Below are 27096 nucleotides of genomic sequence, written 5' to 3' on the forward strand. Positions count from 1 at the left end.
GTGAGCCATTATTATTATTTTTTTTTTTTATTATTATATTGAATAATATATTCTAAATTTCCATATTTATTTAATGACAATATTTGTGAATGATTTTGAATTTTTGGGGAACTTGGGGTCTGCGGTTTCAAATATTAAATGTGACAAGTGTAGTTTGAATGGGAGATTATGATATAAATAATGCCAGTCGGCGAGAAAACCAAGGGAAAGACGTTGATGGCCAGAAAAGGTAAAACATAAAATGGCAAAGTCCAAACAAAAATGCAATCACAAAAAAAAAGTGTACCACGAATACGAACGTAACCCCCAACCCTAACCTAACCTGCATGCAAAATCTGATGAAGCCAGCATGGATGACAGGCAAAACAGTGATTGGCCACTGCTTCTCACACCAAAACACACGGGTCTCTTCATCCGATTCTTCCGAGCAAATCTTTGACCAAAAACTGAGCAGGAAAAAGGGTTTTCGCCAGTGTGGGTTCTTTCGTGACTTTGTAGGTGTTGCTTTAACGAGAATCCTTGACCCCAAACTGAGCAGGAAAAAGCTTTTTCGCCAGTGTGGGTTCTTGTGTGTTGTTTTAAGTTGCTCTTGTGACTGAATCTGTGATCACAAACTGAGCAGAAAAAATGGTTTTTGCCAGTGTGGATTCTTGTGTGTTGTTTAAAGTTGCTTCTGTGACTGAATCTTTGACCACAAACTGAGCAGGAAAAAGGGTTTTCGCCAGTGTGGGTTCCTATGTGGACTTTCAAGTTTTGCTTTTGAGCGAATCTTTGACCACAAACTAAACAGGAAAAAGGGTTTTCGCCAGTGTGGGTTCTTTCGTGACTTTGTAAGTTTTGCTTTTGAGTGAATCCTTGACCACAAACTGAGCAGGAAAATTCTTTTTTCGCCAGTGTGGGTTCTTTCGTGACTTTGTTGATGTTGCTTTTCAGGGAATTCTTGACCACAAACTGAGCAGGAAAAAGGTTTTTCGCCACTGTGGGTTCTTGTGTGTTGTTTCAAGTATTTTTCAACAGTGTGCCTCTGCTTGGTAGGAAAGGTTTTCCCATGCTGAGAGCATTTGCAGAGTATGATGTCACAGTGAGATTTCTTATGATTATCATCATTGTAATGTGAGTGTGATGTAGTGCCACTTCTGTTTGATGGAGCGATGAAAATGTCTGCCTACAGTCCTTCTGTTGAGCTGCTGCTGCAGCCGTTTGGAGGCTCCACCCCTCTGTCGGCCTCACTCGGACCATCTTCATACTTCAAGGGCTCAGCATTTGACCTAGTGATACGCTCCTCCACTTCCTCCTTTTTAACGCATGCCAGCTATTTCTCTTCCTTTTTGATAGGAAGTTGCTTCTGTTCACAGGGCTCTGGCTCCTCCTACTCTTTGATTTGGGGGAGCTCAACATCCTCTTTAATGCCAGGAGATTCTGGCTCGTGCCACTCAGCAACAAGATATCTTCTCAAACCTGCCAGAACAAGAAAACTATTGATATATTTTATGGACTACCACCGCGTCTGAAACAAGTACATTGATCCCTTGCGGTTTTGTGGATTTTCAGTGCATGGTGCGGTTTTTAAAAGTATTTATCAAAAAAAGATGCGGTTTAATTTTGAGGCGCAAGAGACATTGTTTCGCATAGCGATGCGTCCGCAAATTCTGCGCTAAAAACTATCGGCCAAAAATACCTATAAGTGCAATTTCGGTTGAAGTGCTTTGAAGACGAATCGTGTGAAGAACCACAGTCCTCTTGTGATGACGACATTAAAACATTGTATTGCAGCATTATTGAAGCAAAAAGATTCATACTTGCATTCGTGTTCTGATATTTAAAAAATTGTCCTCATATTTACGCATTCGTGTTTGTATTTAGGCATTTGTATCTGTAACCACCAAATTCTGACGTCAGATTCTTTTTGTGAGTGCATGAATACAACTCTCTTTTCGACGACTAGGAATCTTTTCATGTGGACTAATTTAAGTTTACGGTTACGAATCAAAAGCGTTGATCGCCGTCACATTAGTCTCGGGGAAAACTAATGGATCCCAAAAACGGCATATAACTATTAACGTTAATAATAACGGCGCATACGCCAAAAAAACAAAACTGGCTGACTGCAGTGTTGTGCGCGGACCTAACCTGTCAGTTGGAAGCAATGGTGAAGTAAAAAACGTGCTTTTCTAATATTTATTGGTTGAATATAAGCATTTGATTCTGACTAAGTGAAATGAATAGACTAATAACCCAATGACCGTCATTTTCGGACTATAAGGCGCACCTGACTATAGACCCTACTCACGTGATGTCACAGCCACGCCCCCGCGCCATGTTGTCCGTATACTCGTCATGTTAATGCATTAGCGCTTCGTAAATTCCTCCTATTATGGCGTGGTTTTCTGCTCGTTAACATTAATAATCAAAATGGTGAAGTCGTGTGTGGCGGTCGGTTGCAAAAACAGAGAAGATAGACGGAGAGACTTGAAGTTTTACCGTATTCCGGGAGACCTGGAGAGGAGAGCGAGATTGACTGCTGCAATTCGATGAGAAAACTGGGCTCCAAACGACTACCACATATTATGTAGTAGTCATTTTATATCTCGTAAGATGCATTTACTATATATTTAGAGGGTTTTGGGCTGACAACCACAATTAAGATCATTGCTAGGCTAATCGCCGACAACATACACTCAGACGTTGTGAATGAACTACCTGAAAATATATAATTATAAGGGGATAATAAGACCGTTGTCATACAATTAATTTACAATTTCACTATTGAGGTCAAAAGCCAAAATATAAATTCAACTAGGGACAATCTGGAGTAGTGCTATCGCACTTCATATTTATTACATATTATATATGTATGTAGTGAGAGTGCTATCGCTAAACCATATAAAAATTAAAAGCCCTAGCTCCATTGACAAATGACATGAAATACATTAGACTTGACAGTGGATGTTAGCAAGAACAAAAGATTTTGAATTGAACATTTCGTAACTCACCTTCCCGAGCATAAGATTCCTGCCGAATTTTCGTGTACGAGGACCTGTTTCACCCAACCAGCAACGTAGCATTTATAAGCCTCCAAGCTCTTAATGTTTTTCAAACTTTCGTGAGAATAGGCTGATTTTGTGTGGACAAGATAGTTGTAAATATCAGGGCCAGGCAAAGACGGCGAAGACAGCGGGTCGAAAAATATCGATTTAGGCATCAAATATGGATCTGGCGAATGGATAAACTGAAGCTTTTCCACATAACGCCTTTTATGCAACACATCCAATGAGTTTACGGCGTCAGATAACAACGGGGCTTCCATGAATTGCTCTATAAATTGCACGACTAACTGAAAACAATGAGAATAGGTCTAAAAAATAGGTACAATATGGCGGCCGGATACAGCGACACGTCATCTTGTGACGTAGGTGAGTAGGGTCTATTGAACTCCTCAGCCTCCCTTTAAGTAGGCGTGTCGCAACCCAATGTGAGTCCCGACCGGATGTGAGTGGAGCATGCGCAGTAGCGGAGCTACTCACGGAGCTAGTCACATTTCTGCCCATGCGCGCCGCCATCTGGTCGCCACACACAAGGTTACTTACCGTTGCAGAAAATAAAACGTGCTCAGCAACACGCTGCTTTTTGTGCGCAGTTAACCCACTAAGGTCGCGACGCAGGAAGTTCAGAACTACTTGACTGGAACAAAACCGAAAGATTTGGTCCGTCCATCTTCAAGTCGTCTTTGTGCGTGTTGAAGCTTCGGAGCATTGTTATTGCTTGCGAACACAGTCCACGTGGTTCGACGCTTGAACATCAAGTTGGAGCCTTCTAAAGTGTGCAAAATGCGCGCAAGAACGACGCCGGACGCGAAGTTTGAGGCGGAACTTTGTGGCGCAAAAGATCTGCGACAACATCAACGCTCGACTTCTTGCAAAATGCAAGTAAAAGTTGAGCCTTGCACACTACCAGGTTAGTTCACCGATTCGGTACATGCTATTCATTTTCGTCCCCATGGTATTTGAATTAAAAGAAGAGCATTCAAGGCTAGACCTTCCTGTTTAAATGAATTGGACGTCTATCGTGTTGAATTATAAAAATAATCCTTGATTGATCCTCCATAGGGGAAATTTAAACACCCGGGTGGTGTTCCAACCCTAAATTGGCTAGATTGACCATAATTTGATTTCCAAAAATGGACACTTGGTACGGCCTCGAGTTAAATTTTACTCTATGATATGTGTCTTTAGTATTCAATCAAAATAAAAAGTTGCTTCAATCTAAATAAGTCACTTCAATTAAAAAAAAAAAAAAAAAAAGAGACAAAAAAAAAAATGCATTTGAATACTTTTTTTGTTTTGTTTTATTTTTTGATTGAAGTAATTTAATTTTGAGTTTGGGTCACATTTTGCGTAGGCCATTTGTGTCTTAAAAATTAAATCAAAATAATCCAATCACAAAATAAGTTGCTTCAAACAAAAACAAAATATTTTCAATAGAAAAATGACTTCAATCCCAAAATCTTTTTTTTCAACCTTAAGAAAAATTTTGAATGGGAAAAAATATTTGACTCAAAAATTTACGTTTGAACACTTCAATTTTTATTGAAAATGTTTCTTTGATTGAAGCAATCCTTTTTGTGTTTGGGCCATATTGGACATTTGAGTCTAAATCATTTAATCCCCCCCAAAATTTGCTTCAAAAAAAAAAAATCAATCGAAGAAAAAATTCATATGCAAAATAAAATTGCCCTCCCCTAAAAAAAAAATATATATATATATATATATAATATATATATATACGCACACACACACAGTATTTATTGAAAATATTTGTATTTGAAATATTTTTTTGGGTTGAAGTGAAAAAAGGTTTGAACTCACTTTTTTTATTGATTTATGCCTGTCTATCAATTAGTTTGAATAATCGCGTAATCTGATTGCAAACATTTATTGTGTTGCCGAATAAATTTTAGGAGATGTAAAAAAAAAAAAAAAAAAAAAAAAAGCGTTTATGCTTGGGGAAACATTTATTTTTTATTCCATGCCTTTAAAGAGGTGCAGGTTTGGTTTTGCTAAAATTAGAGGCTATATTCAAAATTTAGTGAACTTTTGCAGGAAATATTGATTGAATGTCATTTCTTTGTGTTTCAGGTCAAACTGTCTATAAAATAAAAAGGAAAATGTACACACATATGTATATGTATATATGTGTGTATATATATATATATATATATATATATATATATATATATGTAACGGGTGCACGCAAGTCCATGTGGAGCGTGGAAACCTCCCTGCCGATTCCTTCATGTAAGGACGCTAGCGGCTGTGCCGTTGGCTCGAGCTTATTGGTGCAGTGGTTACCGATCTTGCCTGCCGAGTGGAAGCGTCGTTGGCGCGCGGGTTCGTGTCCCGGCCTAGTCAGAGGTGGGAGCGGAACGCGGGGCGGCGCTGACACAGGGGTTACATATATACACATATATACAGTTGTGGTCAAAAGTTTACATACACTTGTGAAGAACATAATGTCATGGCTCTCTTGAGTTTCCAGTTATTTCTACAACTCTGATTTTTCTCCGATAGAGTGATTGGAACAGATACTTCTTTGTCACAAAAAACATTTATGAAGTTTGGTTCTTTTATGACTTTATTATGGGTTAACAGAAAAAGTGATCAAATCTGCTGGGTCAAAAATATACATACATGGATCTGAAAAAGCGAATCATTGACTTGAACAAGTCAGGAAAGTCACTTGGAACCATTTCAAAGCAGCTGCAGGTCCCAAGAGAAACAGTGCAAACAATTGTTTGTAAGTATAAAGTGCATGGCACTGTTTTGTCACTGCCACGATCAGGAAGAAAACGCAACTCACCTGCTGCTGAGAGAAAATGGGTCAGGAGGGTGAAGATTCAACTGAGAATCACCAAAAAGCAGATCTGCCAAGAATTAGAAGCTGCTGGAACACAGGTGTCAGTGTCCACAGTCAAGCATGTTTTGCATCACCATGGACTGAGAGGCTGCCGTGCAAGAAGGAAGCCCTTGCTCCAAAAGCGGCACCTTAAGGCTCGACTGAAGTTTGCTGCTGATCACATGGACAAAGATAAGACCTTCTGGAGGAAAGTTCTGCGGTCAAACGAAACAAAAATCGAGCTGTTTGGCCACAATGCCCAGCAATATGTTTGGAGGAGAAAAGGTGAGGCCTTTAACCCCAAGTACACCATGCCTACCGTCATCAGCCCGAAGATTGGGTCTTGGGCGCAGTTGGGTGTTCCAACAGGACAATGACCCCAAACACACATCAAAAGTGGTAATGGAATGGCTAAATCAGGCTAGATTTAAGGCTTTCGAATGGCCTTCCCAAAGTCCTGACTTAAACCCCATTGAGAACTTGTGGACAATGCTGAAGAAACAAGTCCATGTCAGAAAGCCATCAAATTTAACTGAACTGCACCAATTCTGTCAAGAGGAGTGGTCAAAGATTCAACCAGAAGCTTGTGGATGGCTACCAAAAGCGCCTAATTGAAGTGAAAATGGCCAAGGGACATGTTACCAAATATTAGCGCTGCTGTATGTATGTTTTTGACCCAGCAGATTTGATCACTTTTTTCTATTCACCCATAATAAAGTCATAAATGAACCAAACTTCATGAATGTTTTTTGTGACAAAGAAGTATCTGTTCCAATCACTCTATCAGAGAAAAATCAGAGTTGTAGAAATAACTGGAAACTCAAGAGAGCCACGACATTATGTTCTTCACAAGTGTATGTAAACTTTTGACCACAACTGCATATATGTGTGTGTATATATATATATAAAAGCAGTAGAACGTGGAAAATAGAATTTAAAAGTCGTGACCACAAACCCAAACTTTTTGGGAAACAGAAGTGTTTTTATATGTCAATTAGCGATGCAACGGTTTGCGGTTCAAAGCCGAACCGTACGGTTCGCCCTGTACGGTTCAATACGCCTTTATGAACCGCGCCTTTTCGGTTTTGCAATTAATGTATTCCGAACGCTTGTGGAATGAATTGATCGAGCTCTGTGAGCCTGTGTGTGACGTGAAGCACCGCTGTGGAGAAATTCCCGCCCCGCAAATAAATGTCGGATCACTGTCAAGCACCTGTGTAATAGAAGCCGAGTAATGCCCTCTCTCGCTTACGAGTGAAGTGAAAGTGAAACAAGAAAGAAAACAAATAGCTATGGCGAGCGGAGGAGTGGAGAGACCGAATTTTGAGGAAGCACCGGCTTCTTTCAAATCTGCGGTGTGGCAACATTTTGGTTTCCCCGTGGCAACATTTTGGTTTCCCCGTGAACTTCAATGCGGAGGGAGAGAAAATGGGGGAAAAAAATTGCAAGCATTGCTCAGCGCTTGTTCCCCATGCTAATGGAAACACTTTTATAAAATGACTCCGGAACCTCAGCCGGCATCACCCACAGATATCACTTTCTCAGGGTAGGACAACCCCGAAGATGACACCAGTGAAAACACACGGCGGACTTCGGTAATGTATTTGCAACGCTTGACCCGCGTTACATTGTTCCCTCGCGGACATATTTCTCCAACAACATAATCTCCGACATTTAAGAAATGGCACGCAAAGCCATTGAAGATGATTTTGCTAAAGCACATAGTTTCACCCTGACCACTGATAGTTGGAAGTTGGACGTCCCATGCTACAGAGTGCTACTACCTGTGACGGTCCACTATAATTCATACCTGTCAAATTGTACGGTCTCGTCGTAATTTGTACAAGTGAGCACTCATTTTTAAATGTGTACGCTAGGGGTGTGACAAAATATCGAATTGGTGATATATCGTGATACTTTATATCCCAAAAGGTTATTGATATGCTCCAGCCAAGAATCGAGATATCGTTTTAAAGCGGTGTCAATGTCTAAAAAAATAAAATAAAAAGGAACCAACAAGTTGCTACCAAAATCTTCCACCATAATAGTGTCTTATTTAACTCCAAGGCTGCATTGACGGTGCACGACGCCCAATGCTTTTAGACGGGGGGTTGTTCAGGGCATTCACAGGTCACTTGCAGTTCATTTTGGGGCATTTATAGGTCACTTCCTGTTGAGTTTGAGTTCCTGCCTATTCATTTGGGTTATTCCCAGGTCACTTCCTGTTCTGTAACTCAAAATCAACAGGAAGTGACCCATAAAATACCCCAAAATCAACAGGAAGTAATGGAATATTAACAGGTAAATGACCTTAAATGCCCCAAAATGACCTCATTGCCTGGCATTGGCTGCCACTGACGGCCATAGACGTTCTATCCATTTGAAGTGGGAGGGATGTCCCATTTCAAATGGATTGGACGTCTACTAGTGATAAACTCATTCCACAGCATTTCACGCAGAAGCTTGTTTTTCTGTTTATTAGTTGTTGGTCAGAAAATCATTCTAGGATATTCTACAAATGTATCGATAATCGTTGTATCGTCAGAGCATCGTTATCGTGAGATTTGTATCGCAAATTGTATCGTATCGTGAGGTACCAAGAGGTTCCCACTCCTAGTGTACGGCGTATGTTATGTTCAAAATCTGCACGTTTTGGTGCATTACGTTTTTCTTTTTTCATCCGTTCGGATTTGGTCACCGTTTCTGCAACGAGACAATGCGTTGGTTGAATGACGCAAGAAAAGTCAGACTCGGAGAGGGAAGAGTGTTGAGATGCTGTAGCAAACGCGATGCTAGGCTAGGTGGCTCCAATATTACCTGACTTAGCCGCCAACATACAATCTACGCCTAGATATCTCATGCATATAGAACTACATGCAAAATGACGGACTGGGTAGCGTTGGTAAACAGCCGCCATTTTAGAGCAGTAAACTTCTCAGAAAGGCTCTGTTGTAGTAAACCTTACGAGCGAACCTAAGCAACTTTTTATCTCAAATACTCCTAAATCGGCGAAATCTTGACTTGAGTCTATCTTTAAAGGATGAAACAGTTTTAACATTTTCACATGTCGAAAGTAGACAGAAGGGAACTAATGCAAAAACGGTAGCAATTTTATCAACTTTAACGGTTGATTCACAACATTAAATGACCTCCAAACATAACAAAGGTTACTATGTTTTTGGGTTTGTTTGTTTGTTTGTTTTTTAATGAAAAAAAAAACAACATGAAAGGTAGCACCAGTTACTTTGCCAAATAACTTTTTTACTACTGTGTGTGTATTTCAGTAGTCAGTCACTACAATAGCCAAAGAGCTAAGAGGCATTTTAACAGTCGAAAATGTTTACATTTTAAGTGTTTCTTTAATTTTTTTTAAAAAGCAAAATAAAGGTAGTTTAAAAAAAAAAAAAGCAAAACGCAAACCGAGCAGAAACCGTGATCCCAAAACCGAGGTTCAAACCGAACCGTGGGCTAACTGAACCGTTGCACCCCTAATGTCAATACGACAAAACAAACTTTGAACTACTACTAAGAACTTGGGAACAAAATATGATAAACATGGCGTTATCTTTAATATATTACCACAGGTAGGTGAATCAAGGAAATCTAGACATTCTCTGGACAAACAGTATTCTAGTTTTGAAAAAAGAAAAACCTAAATCGTCTTGCATTTCAATGTAAACGTCGATTTCCCGTGCTCATGGCAACAGAAACGTGATAGGTTCACTCCACAAAATGGGAAAGTTCCCTTCTGCGTTAGTTTACATAGTTTTCAGTTGGCGCCTGACCACTCCAAATGTAAAACTAGCACTTACATATATGTCATAAATGCAATGACATAATCAAACAAGTACTTAGATACGTGATTTTATCCATTTTTCCATAAATGTCACAATTACCGCTGTCAGTTCCCTTTCAAACCACTACAGCGCTGCTTGTGCGTGGAACTACTCACTCCCCACATGTTCTCGCCGCCACGAAAACAAAGAGTGTCGCGACTCTCTTTATGCGGCTCTGGAATTTTCCCTAGCAGAAAACAACTTTGGGGACACAAGTTTGCAAATGAAATAAGATTTTGCCCATTTGTTTGTGGTCTTGCAGATCTATATGTCAGCCAAGCCCATCGTCCTGAGCACCAAGAGTCTACATGTATCAAGGAGGAGGAAGAGTCCGGACCCATCCAAGGTCATTCTAAGCATTTTTTATTTCTTCACATATGGCAGGTCTCAAATACGGTACTTTCTCATAGGTACGGAAATGTCTTTCAGTCTAATATACTGGTAGTGGCTTTGCTTGCTTAGTCGTGGTGCAATGGACTCGGGAACGGACATAAGGTTTGCGCCATGACATCAACTTGACTACAGGTAGTTCCGGGGTTACGATGTACCTGACTACCTGATTTCGACTTTACGATGCGGAAGTCTTGTCCGCCATTCTTACTCCAGTTTTGTTTATAAATTGTACCTAGTTCTTTCCATGCCTATTTTTGCTTAAGGTTATCATACTGTCACAATCTCACACTGGCACATGCCTATTCCCTTTTAACATGGGATTTTTTTTTTTCGGGAGACCCAGCTGTATCATGGATGCCAAGTGTCCCATTCATGACAGAAAATACAGTGGGGCATAAAAGTATTTAGTTAGCCACCAATTGTGCCAGTTCTCCCACTTAAAAAGATGACAGAGGCCTGTCATTTTCTTCATTGGTGTACCTCAACGATGAGAGACAGAATGAGGGAAAAAAATCCAGAAAATCACTTTGAATTTATTTGCAAATTATGATGAAAAATAAGTATTTGGTCAAGAACAAAAGTTCATCTTAATACTTTGTTATATTCCCTTAATTGATAATGACAGAGGTCAAAACGTTTTCTGTCGGTCTTCAAAGGTTTTTACACACTGTTGCAGTTATTTTGGCCCATTCCTACATGCAGATTTCCTCGAGAGCAGTGATGTTTTGGGGCTGTTGTTGGGCAACACACGGACTTTCAACTCCCCCCAAGGATTTCATATATAGTTGAGATCTGGAGACCATTTAGGCCACTCCAGGACCTTGAAATGCTTCTTACAAAGCCACTCTTTGTTTCCTGGGCAATATGTTTGGGATCATTGTCATGCTGAAAGACTCAGCCACGTTTCATCTTCAATGCCCTTGCTGATGGAAGGAGGTTTTCACTCAAAATCTTACAATACATGGCCCCATTCATCCTTTCCTTTACACGAATCAGATCTCCTGGTCCCTTTGTAGAAAAAAATGTGGTAAAGCATGATTTTTCCACCCCCATGCTTCACAGTAGGTATGGATACAATTCAGCATTCTTTCACCTTCAAACACGAGAAGTTGTGTTTCAACCAAAATGTTCAATTTTTTGTTTCATCTGACTATATGACATTCTCCCAGCCTTCTTCTGGATCATCCAAATGCTCTCTAGCAATCTTCAGATGGGCCTGGACGTGTACTGGCTTAAGCAGGGGGACACATCCTGCACTGCAGGATTTGAGTTACTGGTGGCGGAGTGTGGTATTGATAGTAGCCTTTTATTACTTTGGTCCCAGTTCTCCCCAGGTCATTCACGAGCTTCCCCCGTGTGATTCTGTGATTTCTGCTCACTGTTCTTGGGATCATTTTGACCCCACAGGGTGACACCTTGCGGGGAGCTCCAAATCAAGGCAGATAATCAGTGGTCTTGCATGTTTTCCATTTTCTAATAATTGCTCCCACAGTTGATTTCTTCACACCACTTTGCTTACCTATTGCAGATTAAGTCTTCCCAGCGAGATTCAGGTCTAGAATTTTGTTGCTGGTGTGTCCTTTGACAGCTCTTTGGTCTTGGCCATAGTGGAGTTTGGAGTGTTACTGTTTGAGGTTGTGGACAGTAGTCTTTTGTACTGAGAATGAGTTCAAACACGTGCCATTAATAGAGGTAACGAGTGAAGGACAGAGGAGCCGCTTAAAGAAGGTACAGCTCTGTAAGAGCCAGAAATCTTGCTTGTTTGTAAGTGACAAAATACTTCTTTTCCACCATAATTTGCAAATAAATTCTTTAAAAATAAGACAAAGTGATTTTCTGGATTTTTTTTCTCATTCTGTCTCTCATCGTTGACGTACACCTATGAAGAAAATTACAGGCCTCTGTCATCTTTTTAAGTGGGAGAACTGGCACAATTAGTGGCTGACTAAATATTTTTTTGCCCCACTGTAAATATAAATATGAAAACGTTTAAACAATGCAGAATCTTAAGATAGTCATGCGTTAAAGTCCGGGGTCGGGAATCTTTTTGACCGAGAGAGCCAAAACACCCAACATATTGTAAAAAGAGCACTGTTTCTTTCGTGAACTCATTTGAATGCATCATACGGGAGGGCGAGGGTGGTCACACTCTGATTTTACAAGTAGTCGCAGAGTTGCGAAAGAAATGAATCTTGAGAAAACGAAAAATTTAACATCTTTACTTAGGATGTTACAATCAATGTGTACTCAACACTTGGAAGATGGTGCCTCTCGGAGCGGCTGTTTAGCAAGTCTCGCGCTCTCCTGAAAGTGGCCTGGAAGTCCTTTTCTCCTGTTGTATTTTCCCTTGGCAAACCAGCTTGTTTCATTACAGCGAACTAGTCAATTTAACCGTGAAGGAGTGCGACTAGATGAAAATAATGCTCGCACAGGCTCTAATTTTAGTCACAAAATGCTCCCATTTGGGGGCAGTCTGGAGCCCTGGATTGAAAAAAAAACATTTTTTTTTTGATGGATTTTTCTTTTGGAAATATTTTTTCTTCGTTTGAAGCAACTTATTTTTTGATTGATTTATAACGTTACTTCAATCAAAAAGTTGTTTCAATCCCCCCCAAAATTCACTTCAATCTAGGGCAGTCCCAAACGTTTATTTTTCTTCAGATTAGTCTGCAGACTTTAACGATTAGCCGACTAGTCTAATTTTTTTTTTTTTTTTTTTAACTTGCGATTACATTTTTGTTCACGATTTTTAATTCACAAAACATTTTGGAACACTTAAATTCTTAAAGTACAAATAAACACATAAATCACAAAAAATTAGGTCAAATGCTGGTGGCATTCAGAACACTGTGACTTCACTTTCTCTTTTTGTGGTATTTGTTCATATTGTTGTAAGCATTAGAGCGAACACCAGCAGAGTAGATAAATAAATGTCACCGATCAGTGGAGTGAAGTACGGGGAAAAAAACTTAATGATGCACATTATATAATTTTAAAAATTACTATTACTACTCTTGATTGAAAATTATATATAAGGACAGACTATTGGGGCCAAATAAATACATTTTAAAAAGCACTACGAGATTAACGTCGTACTGTTGCTACGAGAAAAAAAAGTCCTCCTTCCCAGCAGCATCGCTGCCGTCCTGCAGTTCCTGACGGCGTCAGGGCCCGGCCGCTGTCATCTCCAGTACTCTTTGCACAGCGTCCTTTTCTCTGAGCAAAGTGACTCACCCGCCAGTAAAGCCCTAATAGTCATTTAATATACAGTGCCTTGCAAAAGTATTCGGCCCCCTTGAATCTTGCAACCTTTCGCCACATTTCAGGCTTCAAACATAAAGATATGAAATTTAATTTTTTTGTCAAGAATCAACAACAAGTGGGACACAATCGTGAAGTGGAACAACATTTATTGGATAATTTAAACTTTTTTAACAAATAAAAAACTGAAAAGTGGGGCGTGCAATATTGTTCGGCCCCTTTACTTTCAGTGCAGCAAACTCACTCCAGAAGTTCATTGAGGATCTCTGAATGATCCAATGTTGTCCTAAATGACCGATGATGATAAATAGAATCCACCTGTGTGTAATCAAGTCTCCGTATAAATGCACCTGCTCTGTGATTAGGGATGGGAATCGAAATCCGATTCCAATTCGGAACCGGTTCCGAGTGTTTCGAGGCCTCGACATCACAATGAAAAAGCCTTAACGATCTCTTTAACGATTCTTACAGACGCGTATTGCGTCGTGACGTGTGTTGTTGTCCAGACGCATCAAACTAGCATGGCGCCAAGAACCACTCGCTCCAAAGTTTGACTACACTTCACCAGGTAAGAGTGTGAAAATGAAAGGTTACGACGGGTAAGCACGAGCATTGCAGCCATAAACATAACAATGACAGCACGTAGGTTCAAACGCTCGAAAGGGTGTCTTCACTTCACGAGGGAAAATTACAACAAAGCGACTTACAGTCATTGCAAGGTGGCGATAACTGTATCGGGAGGGAATACGATTGCGCTGTCCTCACAGAGAGGCTAAGGCTCAGTCCTGTTTATAAAAATAAAAAATAAAAGTCCCGGCTATACACCTAGCTAAACTCCCAAATGACGATGCAGAAGACGTTGGTATAATTTGCTGACTTTATTCAACCATCACTTGAAGAGTGAAACTAAGAATAGAAATGAAACAAATCAATTTTGTCCCCAATAACAAACAGGTTTGCATCAACGTAAATCAGCGATGACTAGCTGCTAATAACAGTATGGTTAGCTGCTAATAACAGTATGGTTAGCATTCGTTCGCTAGCATTAGCACATCGTTCAAACCACTACACAACTGGATTTAAGTGTCCGATCGCGAGTGGAAACACAACAACAACAACACAAATGATGATACATACATGCGTTGCCTCTGTAGATATTAACATTAACAAAGAAAGTAGGCTCGTAGAAGTGTTTCCCTCTCTCACTCACTTGGATGCCGCATTTCTTCTTTGGGTGTATGCGCGCTCCAGCAGTCCTCAAACTGCGGCCCGCGGCCCAAATACGGCCCGCCTCCACATTTGGTCCGGCCATTTTGATTTTTTTTTTTTTTTTTCCCAATCGTGTTGTTTATTTTCTGGCCTTTTCCTTGAAGAATTCAGAGAGGGTTATTTGGTTATTATCTATTTAATTAATAGTGTTTTTATTATTAATTATTATTATTATTATAATGAATCCAGAAAGGGTTATTTGATTGTGGCTTTCTGAAAAACAATAATTTTTTACATTTATGCACTTCTGCAATCGTCACACTTTTTCTGTAACAAACTGACCCCGGCCTCTCACCAGAGAAGGGAAAAGTTATTTGGCCCTCACAGGAAAAAGTTTGGGGACCCCTGCTTTAATACATATTGCCAAAGGCAGAACAAAAACCTATCTGCCAATATATACCAATATTTTTTATTCCTATTAGATAAATGTTTCTGTAAAATGTTACACATTCTTGTGTATTTGCCACTTATTGCCACAGTTAACATTGAGGCTTTGGGCCTCTTTTGATCTCGTTGTGAGTTCGTAAGGTTGTGACTTCTGATTAAAACAAACTCGATGCCAATCAAAACGTTTGTTCTTTTCCCCCAAATTAGAATCGATAAGAGAATCGGTAAAGAATCGAATCGTTAAGCAATATCGATAATGGAATCGGAATCGTAAAAATCCTATCAATTCCCATCCCTATCTGTGATAGTCTCAGGGTTCTGTTTAAAGTGCAGAGAGCATTATGAAAACCAAGGAACACACCAGGCAGGTCCGAGATACTGTTGTGGAGAAGTTTAAAGCCGGATTTGGATACAAAAAGATTTCCCAAGCTTTAAACATCTCAAGGAGCACTGTGCAAGTCATCATATTGAAATGGAAGGAGCATCAGACCACTGCAAATCTACCAAGACCCGGCCGTCCTTCCAAACTTTCTTCTCAAACAAGGAGAAAACTGATCAGAGATGCAGCCAAGAGGCCCATGATCACTCTGGATGAACTGCAGAGATCTACAGCTGAGGTGGGAGAGTCTGTCCATAGGACAACAATCAGTCGTACACTGCGCAAATCTGGCCTTTATGGAAGAGTGGCAAGAAGAAAGCCATTTCTCAAAGATATCCATAAAAGTCTCGTTTAAAGTTTGCCACAAGCCACCTGGGAGACACACCAAACATGTGGAAGAAGGTGCTCTGGTCAGATGAAACCAAAATTGAACTTTTTGGCCACAATGCAAAACGATATGTTTGGCGTAAAAGCAACACACCATCCCCACTGTCAAACAGGTGGTGGCAGCATAATGGTTTGGGCCTGCTTTTCTTCAGCAGGGACAGGGAAGATGGTTAAAATTGACGGGAAGATGGATGCAGCCAAATACAGGAACATTCTGGAAGAAAACCTGTTGGTATCTGTACAAGACCTGAGACTGGGACGGAGATTTATCTTCCAACAGGACAATGATCCAAAACATAAAGCCAAATCTACAATGGAATGGTTCAAAAATAAACGTATCCAGGTGTTAGAATGGCCAAGTCAAAGTCCAGACCTGAATCCAATCGAGAATCTGTGGAAAGAGCTGAAGACTGCTGTTCACAAACACTCTCCATCCAACCTCACTGAGCTCGAGCTGTTTTGCAAGGAAGAATGGGCAAGAATGTCAGTCTCTCGATGTGCAAAACTGATAGAAACATACCCCAAGCGACTTGCAGCTGTAATTGGAGCAAAAGGTGGCACTACAAAGTATTAACGCAAGGGGGTCGAATAATATTGCACGCCCCACTTTTCAGTTTTTTATTTGTTAAAAAAGTTTAAATTATCCAATAAATTTTGTTCCACTTCACGATTGTGTCCCACTTGTTGTTGATTCTTGACAAAAAAATTAAAATTCTATATATTTATGTTTGAAGCCTGAAATGTGGCGAAAGGTTGCAAGATTCAAGGGGCCGAATACTTTTGCAAGGCACTGTAGATCCGTGTTTCCCCTAGGATTTTTTGAAGCTGTGGTGGTGGTCGGACAGCCTCACTATGTCGTGCCACGGCAAATTTTTTTTTTTCATTATTTTTTTCCCCTCAAGAAGAACCATAACAAAGATGTATTTGAAATATTCAATTAGCTAGGCTAATGTCGTAGCTCTCAGCTACGGTACATGTACATAAAATGCGTCGCTGATTAGAGCTACGTTACACTACGTAATATGTAATACGACTTTTTTTGCCCTAGCAATAGTGCGACTTACATCTCGTAGTGACTCGGGTCGGCAACCCAAAATGTTGAAAGAGCCATATTTGACCCACAAAAAAAAACTGATACAGTATGTCTGGAGCCACAAAAAAATAAAAGCCTTGTATAAGCTTTATAATGTTAGCAACACTGGCTGCATGTACCGATACTTGCTACATTAGCCTACTATCGAAATGACTAAGTTGGCTAGAAATACATAATTAACCTTCATGATTAAATGTTTATTTTCCCTGCAGTGGATCCTATAGAGCAGGGGTCTCCAAACCGGTCCTCGAAGGCCGCTGTGGGTCCTGGTTTTTGTTAATACCGATCAAGCACAGACCTTTTAACCAATGTGATTTCTACTAAAACAAGCAGCACCTGACTGCAAGCAACTGCTTACACTTATAAAACACCAGATTGGTGAAAAGGTGTGGCCTTGTTATGTTGGAATGAAATCCTGCACCCACTGTGGCCCGATGTGGTATAGTTTGGAGACCACTGCTATAGAGAATGACGCACCACGTGACTACTCTGTTGTACGATGCCACAGTTTTTCATTACAATATTAATGAATTGGAAGAATGTTTGTTTCCTAGAAATCCTATTAAAACAAAAAATATATTTCCCTCTCCCATCTTTTTCCATTTATAAAAAAAAAAAAAGCTCCGGAGCTGCGCTAAAGAGCCGCAGGTGGCCCTAGAGCCGCGGGTTGCAGACCACCGTCGTAGTCCTTTTTTCCTTTTATTCGGCTCTTATAATTACTACATTACCACAACAATAACAGTCCTTCTGTCAGTGGACCCATTTCAAGGAGTGGGGGGGAATTCTAATAGCCTGGTAAAGAGTTTTACTAGATTCGGTGACAAGGTGAAGTTTTTTTTCGTTGTTCGTGAACTAAATTTGCACACAAACGCACATTGAGGTACCATTAACTTAGCAAGGAGAGGTGTTAGCAGGGGTCGCGTTAACCGAATATTTTCCGTCGTTGACCGGTTTTTTAAAACGGTGACGGAAAAAACTGAATTCCATCTGTCATTTTGACAGGTTGCAATTCACACCCCAGACCACAGGGTGGCGAGTGAGCATATTAATTAGCTATTGTCTCTCTTGATGCGTGATGTCGTTGACCTTACTCGGAAAAATGTCAAGGCAACTGAGTGTCCGAAGTTTCTTCAAAAAGCCCCAAAACGACAATGGTGTTGATAAAAGAGGTGAAAAAAGAGGGACTGATGGAGTGGAATCAAGTGAATCGCCGGTTCACTCCTCACTGCGGCGATCAGTTGAAAACACCGCCAATTACCAGGAAGGGCAGAATTGGTATCACGGTGAAAGCGGCATAAAGCCAAAAAAGCGGACCAGACTAGCCAGAACCTGAAATTATTTCAAGGGAAATATGGAAGGTGCCACCACTGTGTCTACTCTTTTTGCTAAGCTAAGCTCGCATACCACGGGAGCATGTCGGCTATGAACGAACACTTGACGCGCGTGTATTTCGAAAGACAACAGGAAACAACAAGCTAGCGGATTCTAAGTCCATACAACTTTCTAAAGATGTTTTAAAAAATAAGTTGTTTTTATGTGCGTCGTATCAACGTGCATTTTTATTTAATAATAATAATAATAAATTAAAAATATACATACATATATATATATATATATATATAATGGAATTATATAATATTTTATTATTATTAAATGTATTAGGATCATGGTCCCAATTGGGGAAGAAAAAATATATATATACAGTGCCTTGCAAAAGTATTCGGCCCCCTTGAACCTTGCAACCTTTCGCCACATTTCAGGCTTCAAAAATAAAGATATAAAATTGTAATTTTTTGTCAAGAATCAACAACAAGTGGGACACAATCGTGAAGTGGAACAAAATTTATTGGATAATTTATACTTTTTTAACAAATAAAAAACTGAAAAGTGGGGCGTGCAATATTATTCGGCCCCCTTGCGTTAATACTTTGTAGCACCACCTATCAGTTTTGCACATCGAGAGACTGACATTCTTGCCCATTCTTCCTTGCAAAACAGCTCGAGCTCAGTGAGGTTGGATGGAGAGTGTTTGTGAACAGCAGTCTTCAGCTCTTTCCACAGATTCTCGATTGGATTCAGGTCTGGACTTTGACTCGGCCATTCTAACACCTGGATACGTTTATTTTTGAACCATTCCATTGTAGATTTGGCTTTATGTTTTGGATCATTGTCCTGTTGGAAGATAAATCTCCGTCCCAGTCTCAGGTCTTGTGCAGATACCAACAGGTTTTCTTCCAGAATGTTCCTGTATTTGGCTGCATCCATCTTCCCGTCAATTTTAACCATCTTCCCTGTCCCTGCTGAAGAAAAGCAGGCCCAAACCATGATGCTGCCACCACCATGTTTGACAGTGGGGATGGTGTGTTCAGGGTGATGAGCTGTGTTGCTTTTACGCCAAACATATCGTTTTGCATTGTGGCCAAAAAGTTCAATTTTGGTTTCATCTGACCAGAGCACCTTCTTTCACATGTTTGGTGTGTCTCCCAGGTGGCTTGTGGCAAACTTTAAACAAGACTTTTTATGGATATCTTTGAGAAATGGCTTTCTTCTTGCCACTCTTCCATAAAGGCCAGATTTGTGCAGTGTACGACTGATTGTTGTCCTATGGACAGACTCTCCCACCTCAGCTGTAGATCTCTGCAGTTCATCCAGAGTGATCATGGGCCTCTTGGCTGCATCTCTGATCAGTTTTCTCCTTGTTTGAGAAGAAAGTTTGGAAGGACGGCCGGGTCCTGGTAGATTTGCAGTGGTCTGATGCTCCTTCCATTTCAATATGATGACTTGCACAGTGCTCCTTGAGATGTTTAAAGCTTGGGAAATCTTTTTGTATCCAAATCCGGCTTTAAACATCTCCACAACAGTATCTCGGACCTGCCTGGTGTGTTCCTTGGTTTTCATAATGCTTTCTGCACTTTAAACAGAACCCTGAGGCTATCACAGAGCAGGTGCATTTATACGGAGACTTGATTACACACAGGTGGATTCTATTTATCATCATTGGTCATTTAGGACAACATTGGATCATTCAGAGATCCTCACTGAACTTCTGGAGTGAGTTTGCTGCACTGAAAGTAAAGGGGCCGAATAATATTGCACTCCCCACTTTTCAGTTTTTTATTTGTTAAAAAAGTTTAAATTATCCAATAAATGTTGTTCCACTTCACGATTGTGTCCCACTTGTTGTTGATTCTTGACAAAAAAATTAAATTTCATATCTTTATGTTTGAAGCCTGAAATGTGGCGAAAGGTTGCAAGATTCAAGGGGGCCGAATACTTTTGCAAGGCACTGTATATATATATCCTGTATATACATAATAAAAATATATATGGAAACACAGCACTGGCCTGCTTACTGTAATCCATGACTACACTAATGTTAATTACTTTATATTATAAAGTATTATTGTATTATTGTGTATATACATATAGTGACTGCATCAAGATATAGTCATTTAAAAAATTTAAGTGACGGGTAAAAATAGATTATGACTGGATTTTTATGACCCTGTCAGTCAAAATGACAGACAACGAAAAAGTCTAGCGCAACCTCTGGGCATGAGAGTCATTTTTCGAGTGTCCCAGAGATCGCGAAACTTGAAAAAAAGCGCATTTATCACAGTTTCGTCAGCCATAATTACGTATATCCGTCAGCCGAGCAGTCTGATAGCACACAGATAAAGTACACCTGCCCCTCGTTGTCGAAGTTGGCGCGGAACAGCGAGCAAGAAGAGCAAGGCTTTATTTTAGGCCCCGCCTCTCCGCGCAAATTCAGTCAAACTTTTTCATCGAAGAGCAAGTCTCGTCAAGGCATAAAGATTGTCAAATGGCAAGGTCAGCGATTGCAAAAAAAAAAAAAAAAATGGAAGAACCACCGAGACAAGTATGTGTGTTCGGAAGCGAATGGCCACCCGAAGCTGTGGCCCTGTCGGCTGAAAACTGCCAGCTTTTTATCACTTTATGTCGTATTTTTGGTTGGTGTACTTCGTTATTTATTGTGTACTTATGATTGCTGTGATTCTGTGACGTATTTACATGTCACACTTCAAGTACATGAAGAATAAAGCACAAGTTTGGTGTCAAAAGGGTTGTTTTGATGTTTAATTTTCAACAAGACGGTTCACACACTTGATTCATCATTACTGATTGAGAGTGCCTCAGTGCTTTTATGTTAACGTGTTTGAGGCTTCCAACGCAGTTTAGGAAGAAGGACATGGCAAAGAAATCGGACAAAACGCTGGACAACACAGCTTGCTGGCTTTTACCGAAACAGTCTTAGTATCCTCATACAATAACATACAAACAATTACATTAAACACGAAATACACAAAAAAATACTTTCCTCGAAGAAAATTTATAATCTCGAAATGTTGGAATTTTTATATTTCCTGATCAGAATGCTTTTTAGCATCGTTTTAAAGTTGGAGATGGATTTCAAAACTTTAAGCTTGTCGTCGAGCTCATTCCAAATTAGGGCCAAATAAAAGAGGAAAAAAAAGGACTACGACATGTAAGTCGTACTGTTGCTACAAGAAAAAAGCCCTATTATTACGAAGGGTAATGTAGCTGTAATTAGTTACGCATTTTACGTACATCAACTGTAGCTGAGAGCTACGACATTCGCCTAGCTAATGAAATATTTCAAATAGTTCTTTGTTATGGTTCTTTTGGGGCGGAAAAATGTGTGTGTGTGTGTGTGTGTGTGTGTGGGGGGGGTCCCATCTGTCGTGATATTACGCAATTTCGCCATGGCACTACATGGTGAGGCTGTCAGACTCCGATGCAGCCCACTGCCACAGCTTAAAAAAAATCCTAGAGGAAACCCTGGATTTATTTATTTGATTTATTATTTATACTTCATTTGGGGACATTCTTGAGTCACTTCCTTTTCAGCAAAGGAGGGTAGAGTACACAAAAATTTGACTCAAGAGTAGTGTTACTTCAAAATAATATTACTCAAGTAAAAGTAATCATCCTCAAAAAAAAGTACTCGTGTTCAAATGAAAAGGTATTTGGTGAAAAAAATACTCGGGTCATGATTAAAATTGTATCTGCTTACATTTTTGTTTGATTTTTTAGTTTTAATCAATAATTAATTATGATAAAATAAATAAATAAAATTGCCACTGCTTGCGCCTGAAGGATGAGGGCGTGTCAATGCACGAGGACTAACAGCCAATCAGTGCATCGTTGTCATGGGACTGACAGCCCAGAATGCATCTTGTACGCGCGCGTGCATACTCAGCCAGTCTAACCTCATGGCCTAGAAGGTGGATAGACGGTCCATAAAATATATCATTTGTCTTCTTGTGTCTTGCAGGTAAAAGCAAATATCTTGGTACTGACGCTCAACAGCTAAAGAGAGAAGTACAACTTCCAATCAAAAAGGAGGAGGGAGAGCTGCCATACATTAAAGAGGAGGACGATATCGCCATGTCGACTGGTGAGCCCTTGAATAGCGGGGATGGTCCAAGTGAGGCCTGCACAGGGACGGAGCCTCCAAGCAGCAGGCCAACAGAAGGATCGCAAACATACATTTTCATCGCACCATCAGATAGAAATGGCGCCACGTCACACACACCTTACAAAGATGATTGTCAGAAGAAATCTCCCCGTGACGACAAACTCTGTAAATGCTCTCAGTGTGGGAAAACCTTTGTTAATAACTATAGTTGCTGCATGCATATGATGAACCACACTGGTGAAAATCCTCTTGTCTGCTCAGTTTGTGGTAAAAATTTCACTCAGAAGAGCAGCTTAGACAGACACACAAGAACCCACACTGGTGAAAAACCTTTTTCCTGCTTAGTTTGTGGTAGAGGATTCACTCAACTTTACCACTTAAAAGGACACACAAGAACCCACACTGGTGAAAAACCTTTTTCCTGCTCAGTTTGTGGTCAAAGATTCAGTCACAAAAGCAATTTAAAAAAACACGAAATAACCCACACTGGTGAAAAACCTTTTTCCTGCTTAGTTTGTGGTCAAGGATTCAGTCGTAAGAGTACCTTAAAAGTACACACAAGAACCCACACTGGTGAAAAACCTTTTTCCTGCTTAGTTTGTCGTCAAGGATTCAGTCGTAAGAGTACCTTAAAAGTACACACAAGAACCCACACTGGTGAGAACCCTTTATCCTGCTCTGATTGTGGGCAAGATTTCAGGTATAAGAGTGCCTTAAAAGTACACACAAGAACCCACACTGGTGAAAAATCTTTTTCCTGCTTAGTTTGTGGTAGAGGATTCACTCAACTTCACCACTTAAAAGGACACACAAGAACCCACACTGGTGAAAAACCTTTTTCCTGCTCAGTTTGTGGTCAAAGATTCAGTCACAAAGGCAATTTAAAAAAACACGCAATAACCCACACTGGTGAGAAACCTTTTTCCTGCTCAGTTTGTGAAAAAAGATTCACTCACAAGAGTGCCTTAAAAGTACACACAAGAACCCACACTGGTGAAAAACCTTTTTCCTGCTCAGTTTGTGGCCAAGGATTCAGTCATACGAGTTCCTTAAAAGTACACACAAGAACCCACACTGGTGAAAAACCTTTTTCCTGCTCAGTTTGTGGAAAAAGATTCACTCAGAAGAAGTTCTTAAAGGGACACACAAGAACCCACACTGGTGAAAAACCTTTTTCCTGCTCAGTTTGTGGTCAAGGATTCAGTCGTAAGAGTACCTTAAAAGTACACACAAGAACCCACACTGGTGTAAAACCTTTTTCCTGCTTAGTTTGTGGTAGAGGATTCACTCAACTTCACCACTTAAAAGAACACACAAGAACCCACACTGGTGAAAAACCTTTTTCCTGCTTAGTTTGTGGTAGAGGATTCACTCAGAAGAGCATCTTAGACGGACACACAAGAACCCACACTGGTGAAAAACCTTTTTCCTGCTTAGTTTGTGGTCACAGTTTCACTTTTAAGAAAAACTTAAAAACACACACAAGAACCCACACTGGTGAAAAACCTTTTTCCTGCTCTGTTTGTGGTCAAAGATTCGCTCAGAAGCAACACTTAAAACGACACACAAGAACCCACACTGGAGAAAAACCTTTTTCCTGCCCAGTTTGTGATCAAAAATTCGCTCACAAGTATCGGATTAAGAGACACGTGTGTATTGGTGTGAGAAGCAGTGGCCAATGACTGTTTTGCCTGTCATCCATGCTGCTTTCATCAGATTGTACACGCAGGCCAATTATAGTCTCTAGTTTCTTCAAATCCTGTTGAGGATTGGCAGTATTGGTGCCTTACATGTGCTTTGTCCAATCCTTGTATGATGTGGATCGACAGTATTTCCAAAAGTATTGGCTCACCTGATTCAACTCCCAAGTTGAGTGGCATTATTCATTCAATACTGTCCCTCTTTCAAACTACACTTTTCACAGCTAATATTTGAAACGGGAAATTACAAAAATTCTAAATCATTCATCAATAATATAATTAGATAAATAAGGAAAATTATGAATGCCTCACAAATATTAGTTTTTTGGGGAGGGGTGATTACATATAATTTAAAAAATTACTATTACTACTCTTGATTGGCAGTGACATATTAAGACAGAGTATTGGGGCCTAATAAAAGGAGGGGGAAAAAATGATTACGAGATTAAAGTTGTACTCTTACGACAAGAAAAAACAGTCGTATTATTATGTCGGTGGTATGTAGCTCAATAAGGGGCTACGCACTTTATGTACACGTAGCTTAGCCGGGAGCTCCGACAAAGCATCAGTAAAATCCTTCCATTGAATATAAATGTATGTAGATGAGCTAAAAGATAACGGATTTCCTTATTTTGGAAACTGATTGTAAAACACAGCCTCCCGAAATGCTTTCATTATTGTTGACTTTAGTGGAGGCGGCAAAGCGCTACAGAAAGTACGTGGCTGCTTATTCAGCTACATTACCCCTATGTAACAGGACAACTTTTTTTCCTCGTAGTAACAGAACGACTATAATCTCATCGTCCTCTTTTCTTTATTTTGCCCTTACACTTTGTCGTACAAATCGGACATTGATGATTAAAATTGTTTGAGCTTTTAATCACTCCAACCCCCGTCGATGGAAAATCTCTCGACTCTGCTTCAAATTTTAAAGTGCTTGTACTTCACTGTGCTTGTTAATTAAAACTGGCAGTGACATGTGCATTTACGTCTTTTTTCTTTTTCTTTTTTTAGTTGAACCCTTTAACACCTAAGCCTATTTTTTCCCCCAAATCTACATACCTTTGATGTTGCCTTTATATTTCAAAGAAAAAAAATCTAAATTGCCATATTGGGTCCCTTTTTAAGACACCATAACTATCCAAACTATTGTTTTCATCAACCACTTATAATCAACATGTTGGACCCAAAAAGACAACAAAAAAAATCAAAACATTTTTGTCAAAATTTGTAATATTGATGTCCAATTGACAACCAAACATGCTTGACGAAACGTTTTTAAGCGTGATATTCATTCAACTTGTTAGGATAAAACATTCAACAGAAAAAAATGAGGCTGAATAGTTTTATATTTGAAAATTCAACAAAAAAAGCGTATGGTCAAAGGCAAGCGTGCAAAATAGTGGCTACATACAGTACAGTGGGGAGAACAAGTACTTGATACACTGCCAATGGGTTTTATTGGCAGTGTATCAAATACTTTTTCTCCCCACTGTATATATATGTGTATATATATATATAAATATATATTATACACAGTATGTAATACATTATATATTTATATATAAACTACAATATTAAATTTCTTAGATACTTTTCCTTTCAATGTGCAAAACAGGCCATAAAATGAAAACTATATTCAATTTTTAGTCTTTGATTCCTCCGAAGCCTTGGTAGAACTTCCAGTGGCAGTTCCACTCTGGGTGGAGACACAGGCCCACATTGCATGTCTCACACATCCAGCTAGTGCTCCTCTGCAGATTTGGCGCCCCATGCTGGCTCTCTACGATTTCGGTCTATCACCACACTGGAATCTCCACAGTCCTCTCCAGGACATACAGTAGGTCAGGTAGAAGACAAGTACTTATTTCATTGTCATTTCACAGCACATAAACAGTATATCTATTCCTCATCACGACACAAACTGTAGCAAAGTAGTAGCAGGGGTGAGAGTGGCTAGAAATTTCTTGCCGGAACTCCCTGACATTAAGGTCGCCACGGAGCCAGAATCTTTTTTTTTATCGGGGGGGGGATCAAACCTAGGAAAACCACTTAAATGCAAATAAAACAGCTTTTGGCACAGTTATTCCTATAACACAAACACATGTTCATTCAAAATTGTATTTTTTTTTTCAATGGTTTACAAAAACTTAACAGAACAAGCAGTAACCCCACCCCCAAATCTGATGTTTCCCCACACATTCGCTAAATGCAAAACCTCAATTTTAACGACTTAAGAACATTGGATGTTCATTAAAATAGCGTACCGTACGTAACACGTCACCTTTGCTCATTAAAATTCATGACCTTAGCAACTGTTGTTGGGGCAAGTGTCAAACATGCATTTGTCTCTCAAGCTAGAAGTTGCATGTTGTTTTTGTTGTTATACAATATTTTACGATAGTATTCTTTCCTACATACCCTTATGATATTGGTCAGTTTTTTAAAAAAAAAAGTTGTCTTTGTAATTTTTTGTTTTATGAATTGTCTATAAAGCATATATATCTTCTTACAAGCGTTTTGTAATCCCTTCGTGAACCATAGTCGATCTTTGTACTTTTGTTTTCTGCTGTACCGTTGTATTTGAGAGTTTTTATCATATAATGATGTGAATATATTAAATGTTTCATATACACAATCAATGTCAATTCCATTACATACATTTTCCCAATTCTGTGCCAATACATTCTTTTTAAATGAGTTCCTCACTTGCCTGTACTTGACATTCTGCTCTGGCAAATTTCACAGCTGGGTGTCGTTATAAACTGTAAAAACTGGTAGGTGATAACTAACATCATTAATTAACAGTCCGCTTACTGTATTAATGTACTTTAAATGTCATTGGTCAATGTATTATCTATTAAAGGAGCACTGTGGGTTGTGGTTTGACTCGTTTTGGTGATTTTTGGATACAAAGTCATACTGTACATGGAATTGATAAATTCACCAACCGACTGGTGCTTGTTCGAGTTGAGCGAATCAATATTGAAATCCCCACAAATGAACACAACTTTTTGAATGGCTTTTGAAAACATTTC

At 39.6% G+C, this 27096-nt stretch overlaps 1 protein-coding gene across 2 annotated transcripts; it reads left to right on the plus strand.

Annotated features, from left to right (window-relative positions):
* Positions 1–3561: 3561 nt before the first annotated feature.
* On the plus strand, positions 3562–25458 carry LOC130927851 (oocyte zinc finger protein XlCOF6-like). 2 transcript variants are annotated; one of them, XM_057853942.1, is made up of 3 exons: positions 3562–3954; positions 9991–10074; positions 22215–25458. In XM_057853942.1, the coding sequence occupies exons 1-3, from the start codon at positions 3828–3830 to the stop codon at positions 24038–24040; spliced, it is 2037 nt and encodes a 678-aa protein (XP_057709925.1). In that variant the 5' UTR covers positions 3562–3827; the 3' UTR covers positions 24041–25458. The 2 variants fall into 2 exon arrangements, with proteins under 2 accessions (XP_057709925.1, XP_057709926.1); XM_057853943.1 differs by lacking the exon at positions 22215–25458 and adding an exon at positions 10139–10264.
* The last annotated feature ends 1638 nt before the right edge of the window (positions 25459–27096 follow it).

This window comes from Corythoichthys intestinalis, chromosome 13 (genome assembly GCF_030265065.1).
Source record: "Corythoichthys intestinalis isolate RoL2023-P3 chromosome 13, ASM3026506v1, whole genome shotgun sequence".
Lineage (NCBI taxonomy): Eukaryota > Metazoa > Chordata > Actinopteri > Syngnathiformes > Syngnathidae > Corythoichthys > Corythoichthys intestinalis.